The 25277-nt window shown below is 45.3% G+C and overlaps 1 protein-coding gene across 2 annotated transcripts in view; it reads right to left on the bottom strand.

The window, feature by feature from the left end:
* VOPP1 (VOPP1 WW domain binding protein) overlaps positions 1-25277 on the bottom strand; it is a 222462-nt gene that overhangs the window by 27276 nt on the left and 169909 nt on the right. For both annotated transcript variants that reach the window (XM_029589562.1, XM_029589564.1), the window contains 2 exons: positions 11934-12011; positions 281-414 (listed from right to left, as the gene is read on the bottom strand). In XM_029589562.1, the coding sequence (XP_029445422.1) occupies positions 281-414; positions 11934-12011 (212 nt within the window). The remainder of the gene's footprint in view (positions 1-280; positions 415-11933; positions 12012-25277) is intronic.

The following is a 25277-nucleotide window of genomic DNA, read 5'->3' as shown; positions in this document are numbered from 1 at the left end:
GCATAGCTGGTACCAGTGGGAGTTGTGGTCAAGGAATGTTGGTACAAAAGCTGGGCTTGATGGAAATGGTAAGTGAGTTAAGAAACAAAGGGGAGGATGCAGCTCAGGCAATTAATAATAAAGTCTCATGGTGCTGTAACCCCAGAAGAGGCGGATTCCAATTGAGCGGAAGCCCAAAAGAGCAGCAAGAAATTGCTTGGAACTAAAATACAAGATTTTGTAGCTGCCACCTTAGAAAAACACATATTTAAATGAAATGTATGTGAAATGTGATTCTCACCTGCAGGTCCAACAGGTTGTCGTGTATAGGACACATTGTATGTTGGCTCTTCAGCTAACGGGGGAGGGTACATCTGCCTTCGGATGAAGAAACCTGCTCCACAACAAAAGAGAACGCCCATCATCAGAAGGAACCTAGGAGGGGAGAAAGAGAGGAAGTTCAAAAGACAGATAGCGTGCACATATGGGTATAAAATAGTTAGGTCTAATTTGCTGGAAACAAAATCTCTATCTTTCACTTGGTCAATATTATTTTGCGGTTCCTAGCCACTAACAAGGCAAATTTAAAACTGCGCACAGAGGTGTAAAGTCTGCAGGTACTTTTTAGCCACAGACTTTATGTCAATTTTCTAAGGGAAAAAATTTCCCTTGAAACAAGTTGGAAAAAGCATACGCGCGGACCTGCACCTGCTGTTGGTGCTGGTGCTTTTTCCAGCAAAGTTATGCACATGTGCAGACGTGCAGGAACAGTGGTGCCACCCAGACTTTGCCCACAGGAACACCTTCTCTTTGTGTGTGTGTAAAAGTACATATGCACTGGCATAGAGGGATCGATTTTAAAAGCACTGCTTGCGCAAAACTGCCCATTATACGCAAGTATGTGGACTGCGCATGAGCAAAGCAGGTTTTAAAAGCCGCGATTTACGTGCATATAGGCACATGCATGAGCAAAAAAATAAGGGGGTGGGAAAAGGGCGGGGCCAACAGTGTTGCGCATAACTTTATATTTTAAAACCGGATGTCACAGCGCATGGTGGCTTGTTAGCCGTGTATATTTACTACTGCTCCTGATGAGGAGCAAGTCTGCAGATCTCACGTTTTAAGGCTTACAAGACAGGGTGAGGGGTCAGGCTGAACAAGAGGGCATGCAGGATGAAGAACCAGAGGAGTCTGGAAGACCTCAAGATCGACTGGGCAATCTGGGAATATCCCTCGCGCGAGTATGTTTTAAAATAAGCTTACATATACGAGATACAGCTGGCAAAGTCCTATGGAAGATATGCAAAGTAGGTTTCCTTGAGTAACCTTTTAAAATTAGGAGTATAATTACACGTGGTGGGCGTATTTTAAATCATACGCGTGCAAGTGCACGCATGATTAAAAATTCCAGCACATCTCCGCTCACATGCCGATATGCGTAGTATGTGCATACGTTTACATGCAGAGAGAGAGAACAGGCAATTTTCAAAGAACCCATTTCCACAGGTAAAACACTGTTCTGTGCAAGGAAATGGCTTTGTAAATTGCCCTCTAAGTATTACTAAAGATTTTGCGAAGGGACGCAGAGGCTCGAGCCACTCACTGGCTCTGGGAGCGGAAGACTTTGCCCCATTCCCCCCCCCCCCCCCCCCACCACTGGAAACCAACCTAGGAGCGCAAACCCGGCAGTGCAGAGGGCCTCCCCTGCAGCGGCCTGTCTACCGCCCGCCCACCACATTGACCAAAAACATCACGGCGGCGACACAGAGAAGGTGAGTGAAGGGGCACAGAGGCTTGAGCCGCTCACCAGCTCTGGGAGCAGAAGACTGCGCCCCCCTCCCCCCACCGGAAGCCAACCTAGGAGCGGGAACTCGGTGGTGCAGAGTGCCTCCCCTGCCCGCATTCTCCCCCACCACACCGACAAAGAACACTGTGGCGGTGACACAGAGGAGGTGAGCGAAGGGGGCGAAGAGGCTCAAGCTGCTCACCAGCTCTGGGAACGGAAGACAGCACCCCCCCCCCCCTCCCACCACCAGACACCAACCTAGGAGCAGGAACCCGGCGGTGCAGAGTGCCTCTCCTACCTGCAGCCCGCCCACCACGCCGACCAAGAACACCACAGCGGTGACACCGTAGGAACTCGCTCCGTGGAGCGTACACCAAGGGCGTGTGCACGAAGAAGGACAACAAAGGAGCCTGCCCCTTTGTACGCCTAATTCATGCCTATTTACAGAATAATCACCACACCCATGGAATACTGTGAGTACAACATTTCATCTCCCCTATCTTAATTCCCCATCCCTGTAATCACTGGCCAGGGTCACTAATTCCGACAGCCATTCCACACTCCTCAAGCAAGAACTCTCACCAACATTAAACTAACCGACATACACCCTATTTTTGTTACTACCACCACCTTATTCTTTCCACTCATTAATGCCCAACCCATTACTAAAAAATCCACTGTCATCTATGACCTCCTTGCCTCTGGATCTTATGACTGTCTATGTATTACCAAAACCTGGCTAAAAGATTACAAAATTCCGATTCTTAACCACTGCTGCCCACCTAACTTCTCATACTTTCACAGACCGAGAATAGGACAAAGAGGAGGAGGTTTGGCTATATTCTTTAAATCTCACCTGAAATTCACTATGTTAGATGTCTCTACTAGAGATGTGAATCGGAACCGGAATCGGTTCCGATTCCGGTTCCAATTCACATGTGTTGTTTTTTTTTTCATCGGGCCCGATCGCGGTTTTGTTTATCGGCTGCGCCCGAGCCGATAAACAAAAAACCCACCCCGACCCTTTAAAACGAATCCCTTTGCTTCTCCCACCCTCCTGACCCCCCCAAAAACATTTTACAGGTACCTGGTGGTCCAGTGGGGGTCCCGGGAGCGATCTCCCGCTCTTGGGCTGTCGGCTGCCACTAATTAAAATGGCGCCGGCCATCCAGTGCTCCCTCCATGTGACAGGGGCCGGTCAATGGCACGGATACCCTGTCACATGATAAGGGCAAAGGGCCATCGGCGCCATTTTGATTAGTGGCAGCCGACGGCCCAGGAGCGGGAGATCGCTCCCGGGACCCCCACTGGACCACCAGGTACCTGTAAAATGTTTTTGGGAGGGTGGGGGAAGCAAAGGGATTAGTTTTAAAGGGTCGGGGTGGGTTTACGGGTTATTTTTGTGTGCCATTTTTCCCGCCCTCCCCCAAAACGATAAGAGAACCCCCACGATCAATATCGTGGGGTTTTCCTATCATTTCGGAGGAGCCCCCGATTTCTGACGATTTTGAAAACATCGACGATATTTTCAATCATCCGAAGCCCGATTCACATCCCTAGTCTCTACACCTGCACCTTATGAGATGCTATGCCTGAAATCCCAACACGTTAATTTTTGTCTGACTTACAGCCCTCCCTGGCTCCTCGCCAAATTCGCACTCCCTATGTGTGAGGCTATCCTTAATCTCAACCTGAATCCGTCTACAGCCATAATCCTAGGTGTCTTCAACCTCCACCCGCCAGCCACACATACTTCATCCCCTCCCAACATTTTGTCCTATACCCTTCTCTCTTACAGCTGGAAGCAAATCATCTCATCCCCCACTCCAAAAAAGACAATTGCCTGGATCCAGTTTTCTGAACACAGCTGTAACTGAAATTCCTTGGAGTGACCACTTCCTTATCAACGTTGCTCTCAAACCCAAATCATGTGAACAGATCTCCCATAGAAATACTACCACATCCATGTTACAAGGCCATACTGACCCAGAGTCTCTTGCATCCAACCTTGTTCCGATTCTAGATAACTCACTTAACTCACCTGAAGAACTCTTGGAATACTGGAACTCCTCCCTTACATCAACCCTCGACAAACTAGCCCCTCTGAAACCATTCTCAACAAAAAGAACAAAATCTGCACAATGGTATAATTCCACACTCCAATCCCTAAAGCAAGAGCTGAGGAGACACGAGAGAAAATGGAGGAAAGACCCTTCCCACATGAATAACACTATAATGATAAACTAGCATCTTATCAAGAGGCTATAAACTCTGCAAAGAAATCTTATATCTACAGGAGATTATCAGCCTCATGAAGCAACCCCAGAGAACTATATATCTCTGTAAAGAATATAATTAACCCTAGTTCGACCACCTCTTCTCTTCCCCCCATCATCCCTAGAATGAGCATTGCGGAGACATTCACCGCGCACTTCATCAACAAGACAGCAACTGTCATTAACACCTTCAATAAATCTGATTATGACGAATCCAACAGTGTCCCGATCACTCAAGGCCCAACCTGGAAATGCTTTGATGAAATCACAGCATTGCACACCACTAAAATTATCAATAACCTGAAACCTTCTTCTAATCCCCTGAACCCTTGCCATACTTCTCTGCTTAAACTTATCAAGCTGGATATTGCTCCGTTCATCACTAAGAGGGTCATTCTCTAACGCTATCGCACGCGAAAAGGGACGTTTCGCACACGAAAAGTCACTTTTTGCATGCGATAGCTAGCTCGGGGCGGAGTCGGCCCCGTAAGAGGAGGAGTCGGGGTGGCACCGGGGCCAATGCTGTGCACACATCGCTGGCGGCAAATAACTACACCTTTTATGGTGTAGTTATTTGACGCGAAAGCCAGCAGCAATCGCAGGACTGCTCCCCGCTTCGCCCCCCCTGCCCCCCGTTACCACCGGATTCTCTAAGGTGACCTTAGATTCTCTAAGGCCACCTTAGAGAATCCAGGCCTAAGTTACTTAACTCTTCACTACAACATGGCGTTGTCCCTGATCTCCTAAAACAAGCCACAGTCCGACCCATTATCAAGAAACAGACAGTTGATCTTACCATCACCTCCAACTACCGCTCAATCTCCTCCCTATCTTTCATGGCCAAAGGTCTAGAAACAAACAGCTGTTCTCCACCAACTCTGTGACTTAATTGATACAAATAATATCCTCAACCAATACCAGTTTGCATTCAGGAAGCACCACAGCACCAAAATGCTACTGCTATCCAGCTTTGACACGGTGAGATGGGGTTTTGACCAAGGCTCCTCATTCCTCCTGCATCTACTAGACATCTCTGCTGCATTCGACACGGTCAATTACTCCATCTTACTCTCAAGATTGCGCTCCTTTGGGATAACTGGTTCAGTGTTGGCCTAGTTCTCTTCATACTTTAACAGGACACAACAAGTCCAAATCAACTCCATTACCTCCCCCTTGATGCCTCTAAGCTCTGGAGTACCCCAGGGGTCTGCTCTCTCTGCTGCATTATTTATTCTCTACCTAACTTCATTATGCCACATCCTCAATGACCTAGGAGTTCACTATAAAATCTATGCCGACGATATTAAATTCTTTTTTCCTCTCAAGGAAACAAGGGCCATGACTGAATCTTTCCTCACAACTGCCTTACCTCCATTCAAAAATGGCTGCACTGCAATAAACTAGCACTTAACACATCTAAAACAGAAATCATTGTGTAGTCACGCCATCCTATTGCTTACACACTCAACCATATCTCTTTTGATTCCCATTCCATGTCTATTTCCCAAAGTGTACAAAAAACTTGTGAGTCATTATCGACCACTCACTCTCTATGCGCAACCATATAAAAGCTGTCACCAACTCCTCCTTCTACAAACTGCGCCTCCTCCATCACCTCAAGTCCCTTCTCAAATTTTCAGACTTCAGGTCAATCCTTCAATCCCTACTATTCTCTGGGTTAGCCTACTGCAATTCCCTCTTGACAGGTCTACCGTTATACGCTACACACCCACTACAAATCATACAAAACTCAATAGCAAGACTCCTTACCAGCACTCCCACATGTGATCACATCTCACTTGTACTCAAAGCTCTTCACTGGCTTCCTATCTCCTACCGAGTCCAATATAAGCTAGCAATGATTCTTCACTCCTCTACACACAACCTAGACACCCCATGGTTCACCTCAACAATAAAAATCCATGCCCCCTCCTGACCGCTCAGATCATCTAACTAAATGCTATTGGATACTCCACATCCAAAGCTCACCCACCTTGTGGAAACCAGAATGCACGCATTCTTCTCTGCAGGACCACTCCTATGGAACAGCCTACCTAACAAACAGGCCGATACAGTAAGGATGCGGTAGAAAGAATGCGGTAGTGCCGGGTGCACGCTCGTTTGCCACGCGCACAGTTCGGATCACAAACCGCTCGATACAGTATTTAAATGGCATGCAAATGCAAGCCGCGTCCAAAACACGTCCAAGAAGCGTCCATGAAGCGCAATCCATTTTACTGTATAGAGCGCTATACAGCGCCCTATACAGTAAAATGTGTGCGCTGGTACCTGTCATTTCAAATGTCATTTCAAATGACATTTGAAATGACAGGTACCAGGAGGTGGATGGTTCTCCTACGCTCGGGCATCGGGGATTGCCAGTCCTCTCTCCCCCCCTCCCGAAGCAAGGCGCAGGGCGAAAATCGACTCGACATGTTATTAAGAAAATAGAAATTGTAACAAAAGTAAACTTGCTGCATGCTTCAAGCAGCCCCAGTCCTCTCTCCCCTCCTCCCGAGGTGCCCACTGCGGCTCCCCTGCCTCCTGGGGGCAGCCGGCGGCGAAAGCAGCTTCCAGCAGACCCGCCAGCTAAGGTGCATGAACGCACATCCAATTTGGGCGCTCAAAGCACCTTCGCTGGCTTGAGTGCCCAAATGGGACGTACAGGCGGTGCAAGCTCATCATGCCAAACAAATTGCACTGGCAGGCAACTGGAAGATTGCCAGAGCGGTGGAGCCAGGGCCGGGGGGGGGGGGGGGGGCGTGGGGGGGGGCGGGGTGGCAGCTCCCCTACCTTTCCTGCATGCGGGGCAGCTCCGGCTCGCCTGCCTGCCTGCCTGCCTCCCTCCGCTCCGCCGCTCACTGCCTCCCCAGCACCATCTTGCAGCTTGTGACATCACCCCTGACCCTTGAGCGCCCAAACGCCGGCGAAGGTGCATGAACGCACATCCAATTTGGGCACTCAAGCAGCGAAGGCGTATGAGCGAATGCCGTGACCTCGGAGGTCCATCCGGGCGCTCAGGTCACGGCGTTCGCTCATGCTGGGCAGGAGAACTATTTCTAAATCCAGTGAGAACCACTTATAAACTGTGAGGCCTTCAGCAAAGTGCCTAACTTTCTTATAGCTAACCTTGATCTTGAGTGGAGAGGGTGACTGTCTGAGGTGCTGACTTTGGAAGGGCACTAATGCTCACAAGATTCAAACTTGTGCTAATTCAACACTGTTTTCTGTCTCTTAATATTTGTTGTGTGTTTTTGGGGGTTTTTTTTAGATTTTAGCGCACGCCTTTTCATTGCTAGTCCAAGGCAAGTTACGTTCAGGTGCTGTAGGTATTTCCCTATCTCCAGAGGGCTTACGCTTTAAGAGGTGACTTTTCAAAATGTTGTACGCATAAAAATTAGCATATATGCATGTAAGTAGTATCTCCTTGTGTACATGCCATTTTACAAACGCCAAACACAGGCACGCATTTTCGCTTTCGTGTGCACATATACGTGTGTAAAAACAGGGTGGCCCGGGTGGGGTCAGCGTTTACGCCCGTGAGTTGCTATCTTAAAGAGACACTCATTTAGATTTGCCAATTTACATAATTTTACACCTGCTAATTAATACGGTGTAATTGATATCCGACATCTTTATTGTGCACTATTTGTCGAGTGGGAGCTCTGGATGAACTGGAGGGAGTTCGGGCTGAAGAACTCCCAAGGGCTTAAATGACCTGGAGAAGGACCGGGTGAACTGGTAAAACTATATGCTTTAAAATATTCCGACTTAATACGCGTGAATTCCGATTTATGCAAGTAAATCCTACTTTACCTTCACGCATAAAATGTAGAAGCATATATTTTTAAACAAAGGTAGGAAAAGTATGTGTTCAATGCATTGAAATACTGCATGTGTTTGTGCGTACGCATACATGCGCAGGTTTTATAATATACTATGATAAACTGGTGCGTAGCTATACGCGCATGTACATGCCGCCACGGGCAGCTGTTTGAAAGTTATCTTCTACGCCTGTATCTGAGGCAACGGAGAGTAAAGTGAATTGCCAAAGGTTACAAGGAATGTCAGGAGGATTTGAACTCTGGCTTCGCTGGTTCTCAGCTCCCTGCTCTAAATCACTAGGCTACTCCTCCACTGCACAGGCGGGGACTACGTCTGCCCAGCTTCAAACTGGGGAACTTTCTGCATGTTAGGTGCATGTGATACTCACTATACTACAGTGCCTGATGGATTGTAATCTGCTTTGAACTGCGTCAGGAAGTGGAACATAAATCCAATAAATAGAATAAATACAGAAACTAGAGAAACTCAGCTTGAGTGTGTTTCTTGATCCTTCTTTTCTCTAAACTCTTTTGTCTAGTGTGCCAGAAAATCAATAATTACTTCAACGTTTCCATCACCGTGGTCGATGCAGAATACATATCTTCTCTCTCTAGCTTTCTGCGCTTTCAATGGGAAAATCTTTAGAAAAAGCGCCAGGGAAAATAAAACGTTTCTCCTTCACAGCTGTGATACACCTATTATTTTCCTCTAAGTTTGTAGCCTGGCTGACAAATATAGTAAACCTCATTCAAATTTTCCTGCTTATACAAAACATCTGTATAATGCTCCAAACGGGTAACTCTACAAAACGGAGATTAACCAAGGGTTTGAGGTGTAGTTGAAAAGGAAATGTATTTTTGATATCTAGCTGTAATCCGGCACTAGGGATGTGCTGTCGTTTATCTTTCCATTGCTCCTCAGACTACTCAGTTCCAAAATCCTGTTCCCAAGTCACCATATGGCAAAACATTCATAGCCATTTAGCTGGAAAAGCTATTGTATGGCTAAGATTGAGCCAAATAAGTGAGGGGAGCATGAAGGAAATGTTCCAGGGTGGGAACGAGTTAGCCAAATTACTTATCCAGCTAATTCCGTTAATTGGAATTAGTTGCAGAGAGCAGGCCTACCAGGAATGCGTTCCAGATTACTTTAGCCAGATATCCCTTTTATTTTATTTTTTTTTAAATTGACCTCATATTTCCACTTTCTCATAGGGCCCCGCTTATGCATCTTTGATATGAATCCTCTCTCTGTCTTGTAAAGTGTTGAATTTCCATGAATCCATGAGGCCAGTAGCTCAAACCCCTCTTAAAGCTCCTGCAACATAAGGCCTTTATCATTTCCCATTAATTGTTTCAAGGTGGGAAAGTCACCGGAAAAGACAGATGCAAAGGCAACAAGAAACTGAGAACCCCACATGGCCATCAAAGCTTTTGGGCACAGTGAAGTTAAAACATTCCTCTACGCTGTGTGGTGCGAAAATGCAACGTTAGCAGCTTTGAAATTTGGACGTTGCTCTAGTTATGCCAGTCCCTTCTCGAAAAAGATGAGGGAGTACACGGAGCATACAAGAGCTATATAATCAGCAAGGAGCAGGACAAAGGACATGAAGAAGCCAAAAATGCCTACCTACACTTCAGTTACCGCACCGCTAACTCTCTGAAATACTTATGAGCCCTAGATCTACAGGAAGCAATAGGGAAAACCCAAGCACTTGCACACAGAAAAAAAAATGATTATAAGAGTCAGAAAACAAATAGCCAATGCCTTAGAAATGTGCAGTGCATGTGGAACAGCTGGTAAACAAGGTCAGCATGCGCCCAAATGAAACCCCCCCCCCCCCCTCCCAATACACTCCACCTCAAAAAACAGCTTTTTATCACCTGCGTAATCTTTACGCTCCATTCTTAGCTCACAGGTGTCCAGGGCTGCAGCAAGGGTCATCACTACCGGTGGGAACTAACTAGACCACCGCCCCCCAGAAACCTCCGGCACTGTAGATGCCCATTTAGTCCACCTAGTACTTCCACCGGCATGAAGGGACACCAGGCAGACACCTTTCCCTTTAACACACCCTTTTATTCTTTTGGTTAAATTCGATTACACGCTTCACATAAGATATATCAAAGCGCAGTACAACGACCCATTTTTTTTCACTGATTTTCTCCCATTTCGGGTGAGTATCATAATCACTGATAAATTCACAGGAAAAATAAAATAAAAAAATGAACATGAAGATCCCTACAGATATTGTGCACCCAGCTGTGACCATGGGGACTGTCAGGTAATTTTTAAAAAAAAATGTATTCTGTTGTAGCAGGAATATGATAGGCTCTACAGGGGCTTGGAGCGAGATTGAAGAGGGAACAGCCAATCTCTTCACCCGCATGGAGCCCCAAATGCCACAGAAGTTAACTTTCTTTTTTTTTTTGTACTTTTTTTGGGCTTCCAGGGCTGGGATCCTGGCATCACAAGCCTTCAATGTGATTTTTTTCCCCCTATGTTATAATCTCCAACCTACCCACACTCACCCAACCCCTGGAAGTATCTAATCTGGTCACTGCAATCCTGAATCTTGAATCCGCATGAGGTGTCACCCTAGAGCAGGGGTAGGGAACCTATGGCTCGAGAGCCAGATGTGGCTCTTTTGATGGCTGCATCTGGCTCGCAGACAAATCTTTAATAAAAAAGTAAAAATCTTAACAAAACCCCCCCACCCTCCTGACGCCCCCCAAGACCTCCAAAATTAATTTACTACAACCCCCCACCCTCTTGACCTGCTAAAAGTCCCTGGAGGTCCAGCGGGGGTCCGGGAGCGATCTCCTGGACTTGGGCTGTCGGCTGCCAGTAGTCAAAATGGCGCCGACGGCCCTTTGCCCTCACTATGTCACTGGGGTCGACCAATGGTGACGGTAGCCCCTGTGACATAGTAAGGGCAAAGGGCCATCGGCTGCCAGTAATCAAAATGGCGTTGATGGCCCTTTGCCCTCACCATGTCACAGGGGCTACCGCCGCCATTGGTCGACCCCAGTGACATAGTGAGGGCAAAGGGCCGTCGGTGCCATTTTGACTACTGGCAGCCGACAGCCCAAGTCCAGGAGATCGCTCCCGGACCTCTCCTGGACCCCCGCTGGACCACCAGGGACTTTTGGCAGGTCTTGGGGGGGGGGGGTCAGGAGAGTGGGGGGTTTTGTTAGATTTTTACTTTTTTATTAAAGATTTGTCTGCGAGCCCTGGGCCCCCACTGGACCACCAGGGACTTTTGGCAGGTTTTTTTTTTGGGGGGGGGGTCAGGAGGGTGGGGGATTGTAGTAAATTAATTTGGCAGGTCTTGTATGGCTCTCACGGAATTACATTTTAAAATATGTGGCATTCATGGCTCTCTCATCCATAAAGGTTCCCGACCCCTGCCCTAGAGTGATGACCAAGATTCTTCCCTCCTACCCTTTCCCCTCTTACCCACTCTCTAGGGGAGGGGCTGTGAGCGCTGCCTCCACAGCATCCCCAGATTCAGCTGACACAGGGGACAGAAGACCTGACTCCGGGGGGGGGGGGGAGGACCTTCTGCATAGAAGTGCAAGAAGATTAAAAAAAAACTTTCAGTTTATAAATCATTTACCTTTGCTTAAATTCTATATTTTAGAAGTGCAGACCTACAGATGGCCTTTTTTTTACTTTTCTGGTTTTGAGTGGTTGATGCTGACATTTTTTTTTTTTACCTCCCATTTCTGCTTAAAAACCCCACAAAACACCCCATAATGAAAAGCCAAAATCTCAAACAAGTTCTTATACAAATAAGCGGCAATTCACCTTTCTCCCATCCTTTCTTATTCCTTACCTGAGAAAGGCTTTGGTAACCTGCCTTTATAAGATCTATATGCATTGAAATATTTCAGTGCTTTATGGGACTTTCTTCTAACAGCTTTGTTCAATGGTCAAAGAAAATGATAAAACCCAGCTTAAAACCTTAAAGTTGTGAGTTCCGAATGGCATCGTTGTCCTCTGTTCTAACTGTGAAAGCTCACCGCTGATTTTAAAAATAAATAAATAAATAAAAGTCAGCCTACCAAAAATACCATAGTCGCTGGATGGAGAGAGCCCTGACACAGCATCTCGAACCACAACAGTCTTCATATGCTCGGCATCTGCAATGAAAAAAAAAGGACAATCACAAATCACTGGGTGCGTAAAAATGCTGACCGCCACATCCTACGTAACCCAGTGCTTCTGGATTCTGACATCATACGGGACCCATAAGTCTTGTGGTGGTTTTGGATCCCCACATCTTTGGCAATCAAGGGGTTGGAAGCACTGAGGAGGTAGGGCCCACAGGAGAAGCAGGAGAACATTTGAGGCCGAGCCAGTCGTAATACCGAGTGTTACTGCATTTTTTTTAAATTTTTTTAATATTTTGAACCATTATGGCGCCTGCCTTCTGGCTGCGGGAAGAGGAAATGAAGAGTAAAGGGAGAAAAAAAAACCTGAAGGCTTCCCACAAAGACCTAGACCAACCAGACATAGACCAACCAGAAGTCAATGTTATTCTGGTATATCAACAACAACCTTAAGGAGACATGAAGAGTGCATGTAAAGTATCAAAATTATAAAACATTTTATTTAACATCAAGCCTCCTGACTTGCCTCTATTGCCAGCTGAGGATCTCTGCTTCTGCAATGTTGCAGATACACCCCCCCCCCCCCCAACGTAATTTACGTTCTGCTAATAAAGGATTTCTTGTTCCTTTGTGGCAAGTGCCAAACTAACTACTGTCAGAGAAAGAGCTGTCTCGTTGGCGGGCCCAAAACTGTGGAACTCTATGCCACCTGAATTGAGGCTACAAAGAGATATGAAACTGTTTAGAAAGGCGCTAAAAAGGTGGCTTTTTAATCAAGCATTTGATATAGAACTGTGCAAATGATTTTATCTTTATTTTAATTATTTTTAATTTCATTTTAATCCATTTATTGTAAGTGATTTTATTTATGAACTAATTAATGTTTATTTCAGTTTTATTTTAAGACCAAATTATATTTTAATTTGTGTAATTTGATTTAAGTATCATGTCTGTTCTTTTTAAAATTTTTACAACGTAAACCGTTGTGAAGGTTGAAAAACTATACATCGGTATATAAAACCGAATAAATAAATAAGTACATAATGAAAAATGTCTTCATTCATTATTAGTTTCAGCTAGCAAAACACCGATCTGAAAGTCTCCTTTCAAAAGACCATAGCGTATGTTACTTAACTAAAAGGCTCAATATTCCATGAATTTTGAATAGCACAACATTACAAAACATCACAGATGGCACTGCCACTTTTGATGTAAGAGTACCCAATGGTCACACACCGACTTGGGAAAATAAATAGCAAATACTGTACTTCTATACTTGTCACAAATTCTTTTTGTTGGTACAGTTCTATGCAAATGTTTAGGCACCCCTGGTCAAATTGTACATTTAAATGAATCTCTAAGGGATCGATTTTAAGACCCACATGCGCGTCCATGTGTGTGCAGTTCCTGATGCACACCGATTTTATAACATGCACGAGCCAGAGCGCACATGTTATAAAATCCGATGGCCGCACACACATGCACGCTAGATTTTTAAATCTGCACGCACATGTGCGGGCAGCCTGTGACTCGTGCATTCACGGGGGGGGATTTTAGCGAAATACACGTGGCGATGCAATCGGGCTTCTCCCAGTTCCTCCCAGTCAGCTCCAATTAAGAAGTGGACTGGGAGGGAACTTTCCTATCCCTAACCCTACCCTTCCTACCTTTTCCCCTCTCCTCCCTGACTCCTAACCTAGCTCTACCTATCCCTAATTTTTTAATTTTAATAATTACTGCTCCCCGGGAGCAGAAGTAATCTCCACCCGCTGGCCAGCTGCCAGTGTGTGCTTCCCTGGGACAGTGGCTAATGGCGCTGTCTCAACCCACCCCCTCCCTACCCCTCCCCACCCAGACCACACCCCAGTCTGCCTCCTTTTGCAGGGCCAGCCCTGTTCTAAAATGCGCGCAAGGCCCGGCCAAGCACATAATCCCCGTTTTTTTAAGTACTTGGCCCTTTTAAAATCAGACTGTAAGTGAACAGAAGCTGACACAGCCTCCTCATGAAACAAAGTTAAACATAAAATCTTTCTGTAATTTTTAATAAAAAATTTAATATTTATTTGCTGATTTTAACAGATCGGAAATAACAAAACAATGAATATGGCATATGAAAAACTTTGCACACCCTTCCAATTAATTCATCACAATTTTTTTTTTTAAGTTGTCATAAAGCCCAAAACATTGACTCATTAGGCCTTCAATTAGTATTAGTCAGGTGAAAATAATTCCCTAGTTGAACAAATACTCTGACTCTCCTAATCTCTCATATTGTGATAGTTGTTCTGTCTACTTTTAAAAAGTATAGGCTCGTCTAAACTGCTTTCTGAGCATTTGAAAATGAAGATAATTTATTTTTACAAAGCAGGGAAAGGCTATAAAAAATCTCTAAATGCTTCCAACTAGCAATTTGAACTGTCAGAAACATTCTAAGAAATGGAAATTACATGGAACTGTTGAATTCAAAATAAGATCTGGAAGACCAAGAAAAATCTCTGATAGAACTGCCCAAAAACTGGTCAGATCTGCAAAACAGAACCCACAACTCACTGCAGATGACCTGCTGAAAAGTTCAGCTGACACTGGAGTAGTAGTCCACAGGTCCACACTACAGCATTGCCTGTATAAAAATAATCTGCATGGACAAGTTGTCAGAAGAAAATATTTTCTGTGACCTCACCATAAAAGTCATTAGTATGCATAACAAAACCTTGATAAGTCTAAATTTTTTTTTGCAATAAACTGCTTTGGACTGATGAAATGAAATTCGGGATTCTGTCCTGTCTTGTTCTCTTCCTACCTCTCCCATCACACTTTTAGTGTTTTCCTCTGGTGGTTCCTCCTCTACTGCCATTCCACTATCAATTGGTGTGACTCAGGGCTCCATCCTGGGCTCTCTTCTCTTCTCACTATATACTAATTCCCTTTATGCTCTGATTTCCTCTCATGGCTTTCAATACCATTTTTATGCTGACTCCCAGATCTACCTTTGTACACAGCAGAGTTGCTTACCTGTAACAGGTGTTCTCCAAGGACAGCAGGAAGTTAGTCCTCACACATGGGTAACATCATCAGATGAAACCCGGCACGGAAAACTTTTGACAAAGTTTCTAGAAACTGACTGGCACACTGAGCATGCTGCTAACCACACGTCCACGCGGGGTCCCTCTTCGGTCTTAAAGTATAGAGTTCGCGAAAAATAAAACAAACAGAGAGAACCCCAACTCTGCAGGGTGGCGGGCGGGTTTTGTGAGGACTAACATCCTGCTGTCCTTGGAGAACACCTGTTACAGGGAAGCAACTCTGCTTTCTCCAAGGACAAGCAAGATGGTAGCCCTCACACATGGATGATTAAGTAGCTCTAGGCCGCTCCCAAGTGCAGCATAGAAGAATTGCCAACATGCACAACAGCTAGAGCTGCCATAACCAGAGGAGCAGGTCTGCACCCAAGGATAGAGCCCATGGAGGGTGAGTTGGGTTTTCATGGCTGAAAGAGATTACAGAGGACGGACTGTGCGAAACGACTGTCCACCGGCCATCCTTATCCAGGCAATAATGTGAGGCAAACGTGTGGAGGGAACTCCAGATCACCGCTCTGCAAATCTTGTGAATGGGGACTGCATGCAAGTGAGCAATTGACTGAAACTGACATGGCCTGCACAGAGTGAGCCTTGATGTGGTCTTCAAGCTGTAAGCCAACTTGAGCGTAGCAGAAGGAAATACAGTCCACAAACCAATGGGATAAGGTCTGCTTGGATACCATGGCCCCCAATCTGTTTTTGTTGAAGGAGGCAAAAAGCTGAGTGGATAAGTGGGGAGGCACCATTCGTTCCAAGTAAAAGGCCAGAGCCCTTTTACAATCCAGAGTGTGCAGAGCCCGTTCACCTTGGTGAGCGTGCGGCCTTGGAAAAAAGGAAAGCAACACAATGGATTGATTGAGATGGAACTCCGGGACCACTTTATTTATTTTATTTATTTAACAGTTTTATATACCGAAGTTCTAGCAACAAAGTTACTAATCAATTCGGTTTACATTGTAACAATAAAATTGACAGAATGTAGAATAATGTCTTACAGAGAACAGGGAAGATTTAACTTGGAAAAATAAAATAAAATAACTTAATGAGAACAATAAATAACTTCAACGGAGCAAGGAGAGTACAATTTAAATAACAAAATAATTTAGGAGAATATATGTTCGGAATTGAATGAGTCGGGCCTGAGGTCGAATATTGAAAAGATCAGAATAGTTATTGGGATTAGGAGAATGCTTGATTAAACAACCAAGTCTTGAGTCTCTTTTTAAAGGTGGGAGTCGATTGTTCCAATCTCAGGTCAGGAGGGAGAGAGTTCCAGAGTTTAGGTCCAGCGGTGGAAAGAGCTCTTTTACTAAGAGAAGTTTTGAGCGGATGGGCCTTAAGCGTGCCTCTCTGGGCTAGCCTCGTTGGACGGGAAGAGGTGTGAAATTGTAAAGGGATGGTGAGTTCAATTGGAGAAGAGTTTTTGATGACTTTGTGGATTATTGTTATGGTTTTATAGAAGATTCTCTGATTGATGGGGAGCCAGTGAAGGTTCTTTAAGATGGGTGGAATATGTTCCCTTTTGTTGGATTTGGTTAGAATCCTCGCAGTGGCATTTTGTAATAATTGTAGAGGTTTCAAAGTGTTAGCAGGTAGACCAAGCAGTAAAGAGTTACAATAATCTATCTATCTTTAGGAAGGAACTTCAAGTGTGTTCGCAGGACCACCTTATGACAAAATTTTGTATAACGGGGGTATGACACCAGAGTTTGCAGCTCACTCACCCTGCGTGCTGAAGTAACCACCACCAAGAAGATGACCTTCCAGGATAGGTACTTCAGATCACAGGACTGCAATGGCTCAAACGGAGCCTTCATGAGCTGAGACAGGACGATGTTGAGGTCCCAGGAGACTGCTGGTGGCTGAGTGGGGGGCTTTAGTTGTAACAAGCCCCTCATGAACTGCCCTACAAGTGAATGTGTGGAAATGGAGACACCATCCCATCTCTGATGGTATGCCCCAATGGCACTAACATGAACTCTTATCGACGTGGTCTGTAGAGGTGCAATAGCTAGTCCAAAAGCTTTGGTGGGGAACAGGAGAAGGGATCGAGACCGCGCCCCACACACCAAGCTGAAAAATGATTCCACTTTGAGATTGTAGGATTTCCTCATGGAGGGTTTTCTAGATTCCAACAGGAGTCGGGATACGCCCTCTGAAAGGCCCAGGGCCTGCACAGTTACCCAGTCAACATCCAAGCCATGAAGGCCAGGGCTCGGAGGTTGGGTTGGCAGAGTCTGCCCAGGTCCTGAGAAAGCAGTCCCCAGCCAGATCGGGAGGTATGTGGCAAAGTCCCACAGAAATGGAAACCAGGCCTGTTGAGGCCAAAAAGGGGTGATCAGGATCATTGTGCCCCCATCCTGCTGGAGCTTTTGGAGTGTTTTTAAGATGAGTGGCAGGGGAGGGTAAGTGTAGGGCAGCCCCGTGCCCCAGTGAATTGAAAAAGAATCCGGCACTGATCCCCTGCTCACCCCACCTAGAGAGCAGAAGCGATCACCTTCCTGTTCTCCAAGGAAGCAAAGAGGTCTATGTTTGGGGTCCCCCACGAGCGAAAGATGCAGTTCGCTACCTCTTGATTGAGGACCACTCGTTTGGTCAGAAGGTATGACTCAAGGAGTCCGCAAGGATGTTGTCCATTCTGGGGAGGTAAACAGGTCTAAGGAGAATGCCATTCTCAACGCCCCACAACCAGATCTGGACTACCTCTTGACAGAGGGCGTGGGACTCTATTCCTCCCTGCTTGTTCAGATACCACATAGCTACTTGATTGTAGGTGTGAACTAGGACCACCTTGTTGAGAAGTCCATTAACTGCTATTAATCATTTACTTAGGGAATAGCCACTGCTATTAATTGCATCAGTAGCATGGGATCTTCTTGGTGTTTGGGTAATTGCCAGGTTCTTGTGGTCTGGTTTGGCCTCCGTTGGAAACAGGATGCTGGGCTTGATGGTCCCTTGGTCTGACCCAGCATGGCAATTTATTATGTTCTTATGCTCTCTGAAAACCTGTAGGGCATACCGGATTGCCCATAACTCCAGGAAGTTGATCTGGGTCTGCTTTTCCTGCCAAGACCAAAGCCCCTGGATGTGGAGGCCTGCAACATGGGCTCCCCAACTGGTCTGGGATGCATCTGTGATGAAGATAATCTGGGACTGCGGGCTCCAGAAGGGCATCCCCTGCTGCAGATTTGAGGAGTTGGACCACCACTGGAGGAACTTGAGCCCATATGTCCTGGATAGCTTGGCACCACTGGGATCATAACATCCATTGAGCCCTGTGCATGTGAAGCAGAGAGAATGGCGTGACATGTACAGTCGCTGCTATGTGACCCAGCAACCAGAGTAATTGGTGTGCCGAGACCTGTGAGCAGCCGGAGACTACCAGAGCGAGAGTCGCGAGGGTTTCTGCTCTGTCTTGGAGTACAAAGGCCTTCGCCTAGACAGTGTCCAGTCTGGCCCCAATAGTCCAGCTGCAACGATGGTTGGAGATAAGATTTTGGATAGTTGATCAAAAAACCCAGGTTTTCCAAGATCCGGACGGTGGCCCAAAGGGCATTCTGTGCCCCCTGCCTGAAGTCGCTCTTGATAAGCCAATTGTCAAGGTAAGGGAAGAAATGGATGCCTCGCTTCCGAAGATAGGCTCCGACCACCACCAGGCACTTGGTGAAAACACAGGGTGCGGATGCAAGGCCGAAGGGCATTGATAGTGTTTCCTGTCACCAGGAATCATACGGTATCGGCAATCTGCCTGAGAAATGGGGATATGTGCATATGCATCTTTGAGATCGAGGGAGCAGAGCCAGTCTCCCACTTTGAGGATGGGAATCAAGGTACCCGACAAGACCATTTTGAACTTCTGTCTTACCAGGAACTGGTTCAAAGCCCACAGGTCCAAAATGGGCCGAAGACCACCAGTTTTCTTGGGAATCAGGAAATACCTGGAGTAGAATCCTTCACCTCACTGGCCTGGCGGGACTGGTTCAACTGCCCGAGCTAGCACAAGGGCGGAGAGCTCTATTTGAAGTATCTGCAAATTCCCTACTGCTGTCAACCAAGGACACAGAGGCAAGCGGGGTGGAATTCATTGGAATTGCAACCTGTAGCCCCCTGTGCATTACGGACAGGACCAGAGGTCCTAGGTAATCGAAGTTCACCGGTCTGTGAACAGATACAGGTGACCCCCCACTGGGGAATCAACAGCATGAGAGGGGACTGGCTCACACTCCTTGGCTGCTAGTCAAACTCCCAGGGAGGGGTTCTGTGGCGGGGCTGGGGTCGGGCAGGATGCACGCAGTTGCCTCGACCTTGGTCTTGCAGGAGGCCGTTGAGGTCTCGCCCTAGGTGCCGGTGGATAGTACTTGCGCGGCTGGTATAAAGGGCGCCTCAGATACTGCCGAGGGGGTTTCTTGGGAGGCTGGGTGTCAGAAGTACTGACTGACAACTGCTGAAGGGTCTCATTTAGATCCTTCAGTTGTGCTATCACCAACTTAATCTGGTCGCTAAACAAATTTTCACCTGTATAAGGTAAATCTGCCAAGCGGTCCTGGACCTCAGGGAATAGATCAGAGGTGCACAGCCGAGCCATACGGTGAGCCCCGAGGTCTGCTGCAGTGTTTCTCATGACCGTCTCGAAGACGTCATATGCAGAGTGCACCTCATGTTTATCACACTCGCGGCCGCATTGTAATATCCTCAGGAACTCCTCCTGGAACTGCTGCGAGAGGCGTTCACCAAACCCCTGGGCCTGTTTCCATAGGTTATGGGAGTATCGGCCCATATATAGTTGGTAACAGGCAATCCTGGCTACTAACATTGTGCCCTGGAATACTCTGCGTCCTACCACAACCAGAGCTCTATGTTCTCACCCTGGGGGGAGGGGGGGGGGCGCTCAGGCATGAGTTCAAAGCCTCTTTGCCTTCTTCAAGGCTGACTCTACCATCACAGACTAGTGGGGGAGCTGATGGTGTTCGAAACCAGTAGTAGGCTGGACAAGGTAAACCGTATCCTTCCAGTTCACTGGAGGCACAGAGAAGGGGTGTTCCCATAGGCGGGCTACCACGTCTTTGAAGATGTAATGGACTGGAATAGCCACCACTTCCTTCAGGGCATCCAAGAATTGCAAGATCTCTAGAATCTTGGGCTAGAGTCTTGCTCTGTTAAGAGCTGGAAAGGCACTGACTCCACCATGGCCTTAACGAATACAGTGAATAAAAGATCCTCCGGAAGGGATTTTCGCCGCTTCTCCGGCGTAGAAGGCTCCGAGGGCAAATCCTCCAATTCATCTGTGAAGGACATGATGCCTCTCCTTCCCAGGGATCATAAAGAGCCTCCCCCTCACTGTGTCCATCCAGAGACATGGGAGGGGGGCCAAGCAACCAACTGTATCCGGGGCGCTTGCTTCTTCAGAACAGAGGAGGGAACTGACTACCTTCATTTTCAAATGCTCAGAAAGTTGTTATGAGGAGCCCATGGTTGCTGCAAGCCAACAAAACAACCATCACAACCTGAAAGGTAAGAAGGATCAGAGAATTTGTTCAACTGTGGAACTGTCTTCATCTGGCCAAATGAAGGCCTAACAAGTAAATCAACTTTTTGGGCCTTAACGTTTTTTAAAAAGTAGTAATGAATCAATTGGATGCGTATTTAAATTTTTGCATGTGCCAAATTTACTGCCAGGTGAATTTTCAAGGGAGTTAAGCATGTAAATGTAACCCAGCAATTTTCAAAAGCCATTTACCCATGTTAAGTTCAATTAACATGGGTAAAACCTATTGACAATTCAATGGTATATATTGTAGCAATTTTCAAAAGCCCTCTTAAACATGTAAATCCCAGTTTTCAGCATGTAAATACTTTGAAAATAATAAAACAAGTCCTGATTTTAAATCTGTTAACATCAGCAAATAAATAGTAATTTTGCACTAAAAATTGCAGAGATATTAAGGTGAAATTTAAAAGGGGTGCATGCACCGAAATCAGGAGATGTCCTACATGGCGCGTGCCCACCCAATTTTAAAAGCCGCCTACATGTGCACACATCTCCCAATATGCGAATATCTCACAACAAATAAAGAAGGGGAGAGGAGTGAGTGGTATGTGGGTGGGACATGGGCATTCCGGGGCAGGGCCAGGAGATGTGTGCGCAAGTAACTATGCGCCTGTGCGCACATGCAAATCCAGTGCAGCATAGCTTTCCATCTGCTATGCAGGAGGTTTAAGTTAAAAAAACAAATCAAAAATAAGTGTATGAGGGGGGGTTTAAGGGGTCTGGGGTAACTGGGGGGAGTGCAAGCTAAAGAACTAGGGGAGGGGGTCTGGAAGGCTTAGCTCTACACTGGGTGAACAGGTGGACAAACTGGTGAAACTGGTCATGGCATGGATGCGCACTTGTTTTGTTATGAAATTCCCCCACTTGCACGGCTCCTACCTCCTCCACAGCCGAAGTAAAGTTAGGTGGTACTGGAGCTTGGCGCGTGCCCGGGCACATAGATACTTGCACACACTTCTCCTGGCCCATCCCGGAATCCCCATACCACGCCCCCTTTTCATTCGTATCGGGGGACATGCACACATGGTGGCGGCTTTTAAAATCGGGTAGACACATGTATGTCCCACATGCATGCACATCTCCCGATTTCGGCGCGCATCCTTTAAAAATTCCCCTTATTGTGTTTACCTTTGTACCCTGCAGAGGTTGTGTCAGCTTCTGTTCACTCTCACTGAAACACACAGTTTGACCAGGGGTACCTAAACCTTTGCACACAACTGTATATTGATACCAAGAAAGGAAAGGGGCTTTCAAATAAGTTTAATGGTTCTCTTGCCCAAAGGATGATCAAGAAGACATTTTTATACAGCCTAGAAGCACAGATAAGACAAAGTTCAATATGTAATTGCCAGAGTAAACAGTTCTTTTCCTGGATAGATTGCTCTGTTTGAAAATTTGGCCCCTCACAGTGGCTAAAAGTCCTTGTGGGCTTTCACAGCACATGTAATTTTAGCGTACTAAAAAGTGGTTTTTCCAGGGGTGCGCTTAAGTTGGGGGAGGAAAACAGCACTTGTAGGTTTGATTTTCCAATGTACATTGTATTGTTTTATCCTGATCAGCTGCCTCAGGAAAACAGTAGCTGCAACGTAGGCGAGCACGTTTTACATGCAATCCTTGTAAGCAATTTTCAGAGGGAAATTACATTGTTAGATGTTCTTTGATGATTGGCTACAAGATGTACTAACGTGCAGGCACACCTTGTAACAATGCGGGCTACTGAAAATTGCCGCCATAAAGATATTTCAAGTTTTATTTTCCCCTTTTTAAATTGTTTGTCTTTTTTACTCTATAATTTACACTTTATTAATATATTCCTAAATTCCAAAATTTCAGAAGAAAAAAAAAACTGTTGCAGCATGTATAAGATGAAAAAAAACCTAAAGAATCAAGAAAAATAAACATGTACACATAGTAACCTACTATGCAATATGGTGGGGGATCCAATAAGAAAAAAATATAAATCAAGACTTAGTATAGTCATCCAAACAACATTAAATATTCTGCACAGCAAGACTTAGAAAATATAAAATCTCAAAACACAGAGCAGCATTATTCTATAGAGGGGCTGGGAACAGGGATGCTCTCTTCATGGAGGGCTCTGGAAGGACTGGTAGATTTATCCTTAAGCAAAACCTTTAAATGTTCTGGATCAAAAACAAAACACATCTATTCCCTTGATATTTAACTATTTAGAAGAATATTTAAGAAAAAAAAAACCAAATTCCACTGAAAAGCCTGTGCCTGGAGATTTCAAAATGTCCTCCTTATGGCCTGATTAGACATAGAAATATCCAGAAAATCCTTGACCTACTGACTAAAGAACAGAGAATCCCCATTGTTAAAGAAAAGGTACAAAATAAAATCTTTGTCCATGTGCAAAGCAAAAGATAGCACAAGAGCAGCTCTAACACAAAAGTGTCTTCTTGTGGTGTCTCCAACATATATTTTCTTTCATTTATTAAATGTATAGACCGTACTCTACATAACATGTATGAGGCAGTTTACAATTAAAACATACGCAATTCAGTTAAAAAATACAAAACAATCTCTAAAAACGGGTATCAAGACAAAAAGGTCCAGCATATCTGATGTACATAATAGTTATCATGAGGAGTCCAATAGGTCGTTAAAGCTTTTTAAACAAGCAATTGACCAGAGCTGGTCTGGTAGGGTGTTCCAGACAGATGGTCCAGCCACAGAAAAAGCTCTTCCTCTGATTGCGCAGAGATGTACGAACTTTAAGGAGGGAGATTCAAGGAGGTTCTTACATTGTAGAAAGGTCCAAATTACCTAAGAAAATTAATGAATCCATAGCCCCTTCCTTCAGGATGGATACTCATTTAGTCAATCAAATTAGTAAGCTTTGAATACTGGATGAACAATCTCAGGAACAATTTTCAAAATATTGAAGAAATATTTTCATAGCATTTCTAAAGAAGAAATTACTTTTCATTAAGGAAAATTAAGAAACCACAGGTTTCTATATTTTGATACATTCTCTAGAAGTTTAGGCTTACCACGCAAAATAAATTATCATTAGAAAGAACATTATTGGATTGTCAACAGACTAAAATTATCCTGTGCTTGAAACTTGGCTTCAGCGTCTATTGCAAATCTGCACAGCTTAGAAACACAGCCAACCATAGCGCCTTCCATTCTGGTCATCATGTGCTGGAGCTCTTCCAAGGAAATACTCCCAGAAACGGGCCACTATATCGAAGGCACCAGGAAATGGAACCGGGGCCTTCACTGCCCTTGGTACCTTGACCTAAACAGCCCTCCCAGCGAACTCTGGTAATCACCATCACACCCGTGGCGGTTGCAGAAATCGACAATCCCAGATCCTCCTTTATTCAGCGAGGCCAAAGACCAGCAAGAGGTAATAATACCTTTGGATCTCCCCTCCTGAACTGTTGCTCCCCTATACTCATTTTCCAGCACCTGCTTCTCCGACTACTAAGCTACTGCTGTGCAGACACCAACATTGTCCCTCACTCTCCACCCCATTTCCTTTTATAATTTAGCAGACCTACAGTATTTTCTTTTTGTTAATCCCAAAGGCATCCCTCTGCTGTTTCTAAAATGCCACTGCCTGCAATACTTGTAGACTGGTACAAATACCGGCATGATCAGTTCCTATTTTCAGCATTCTCAGGTAAATGAGAGTTTACTTGTATAATACTACTTCTCCAGTCCACGCATACTTGTCACTGAATCGCATAATATCACTACATAAATATCATTTTGCTATGGCTGTATGTCAGCTTGCCAGCTGACATCGCTTACAATAAAAACACTTATGCCTTAATTATACTATATCAGACCTGAACATAATGAAACTCGGGAGAGCTATATTAGGAATGAAACAATTTTACAAAATAATTCATGTGCGCTCTGCAAGATATTTTATAAATCCAGATCTTCTTAAAGGGTCTTGGGGTATCTACAGAGTAACTCATAGGTTCTCAATCCAGTCCTCAAGGCAGACCTTGCCAGTCTGGTTTTCAGGATGTCCACAATGAAACTGCATGAAACAGATTTGCAAACAATGGAGGCAGTGCATGCAAATGTATCTCATGCATATTCAATGAGGATATCCTAAAACTGTTTCTGGCTAGATGGGCCTAGAGAACTGGGTTGAGAACCACTGGTATAACTGATCTAAGAAAAAAATTCAAAGATAACAGCATCTTACTAGACAGCAGCAGTATCCAAGTCTACATTCAGTTAAATTCATATCTGGTCTTCCTGGACTCTTCTCTGTTGGATTAATTGGCTCTGTCAAAGCAATATGTCCACAGATTCAACCTGGTGGTCAAGTATGGATATGTCCTGGGCTGGACAGGTATTTATCAAACATGTTGGCAGACAGCCACAGGAAATAAAAATGATATCAATTTAATATCAGAGCCAATTCTGGGTCTAGGGCTCCCAACTGAACGTGAGTCCCCACCATCCCCCAATAGAGTCAGAAGGTCCTGGAGAGGAAACGCTGACTTCCTGACACGTGCTAATCCTCACCTCTATGGAATTTGTTTTTTAAACTTTTGTTTCCAAGTTTCTTTATTTAAAATACAAATATAAACCTGAAACCCAATCCCACCTCCCTCGGATAACTGAGGATTTGTTATGCTGGCTCTGTTAATGTAATATATTTCATGATCTTTA

The sequence above is a fragment of the Rhinatrema bivittatum genome, chromosome 2, assembly GCF_901001135.1.
Source record: "Rhinatrema bivittatum chromosome 2, aRhiBiv1.1, whole genome shotgun sequence".
Lineage (NCBI taxonomy): Eukaryota > Metazoa > Chordata > Amphibia > Gymnophiona > Rhinatrematidae > Rhinatrema > Rhinatrema bivittatum.
Note: the sequence above shows the minus strand (reverse complement) of the source record. Positions and strands in the feature narration are given on the sequence as shown.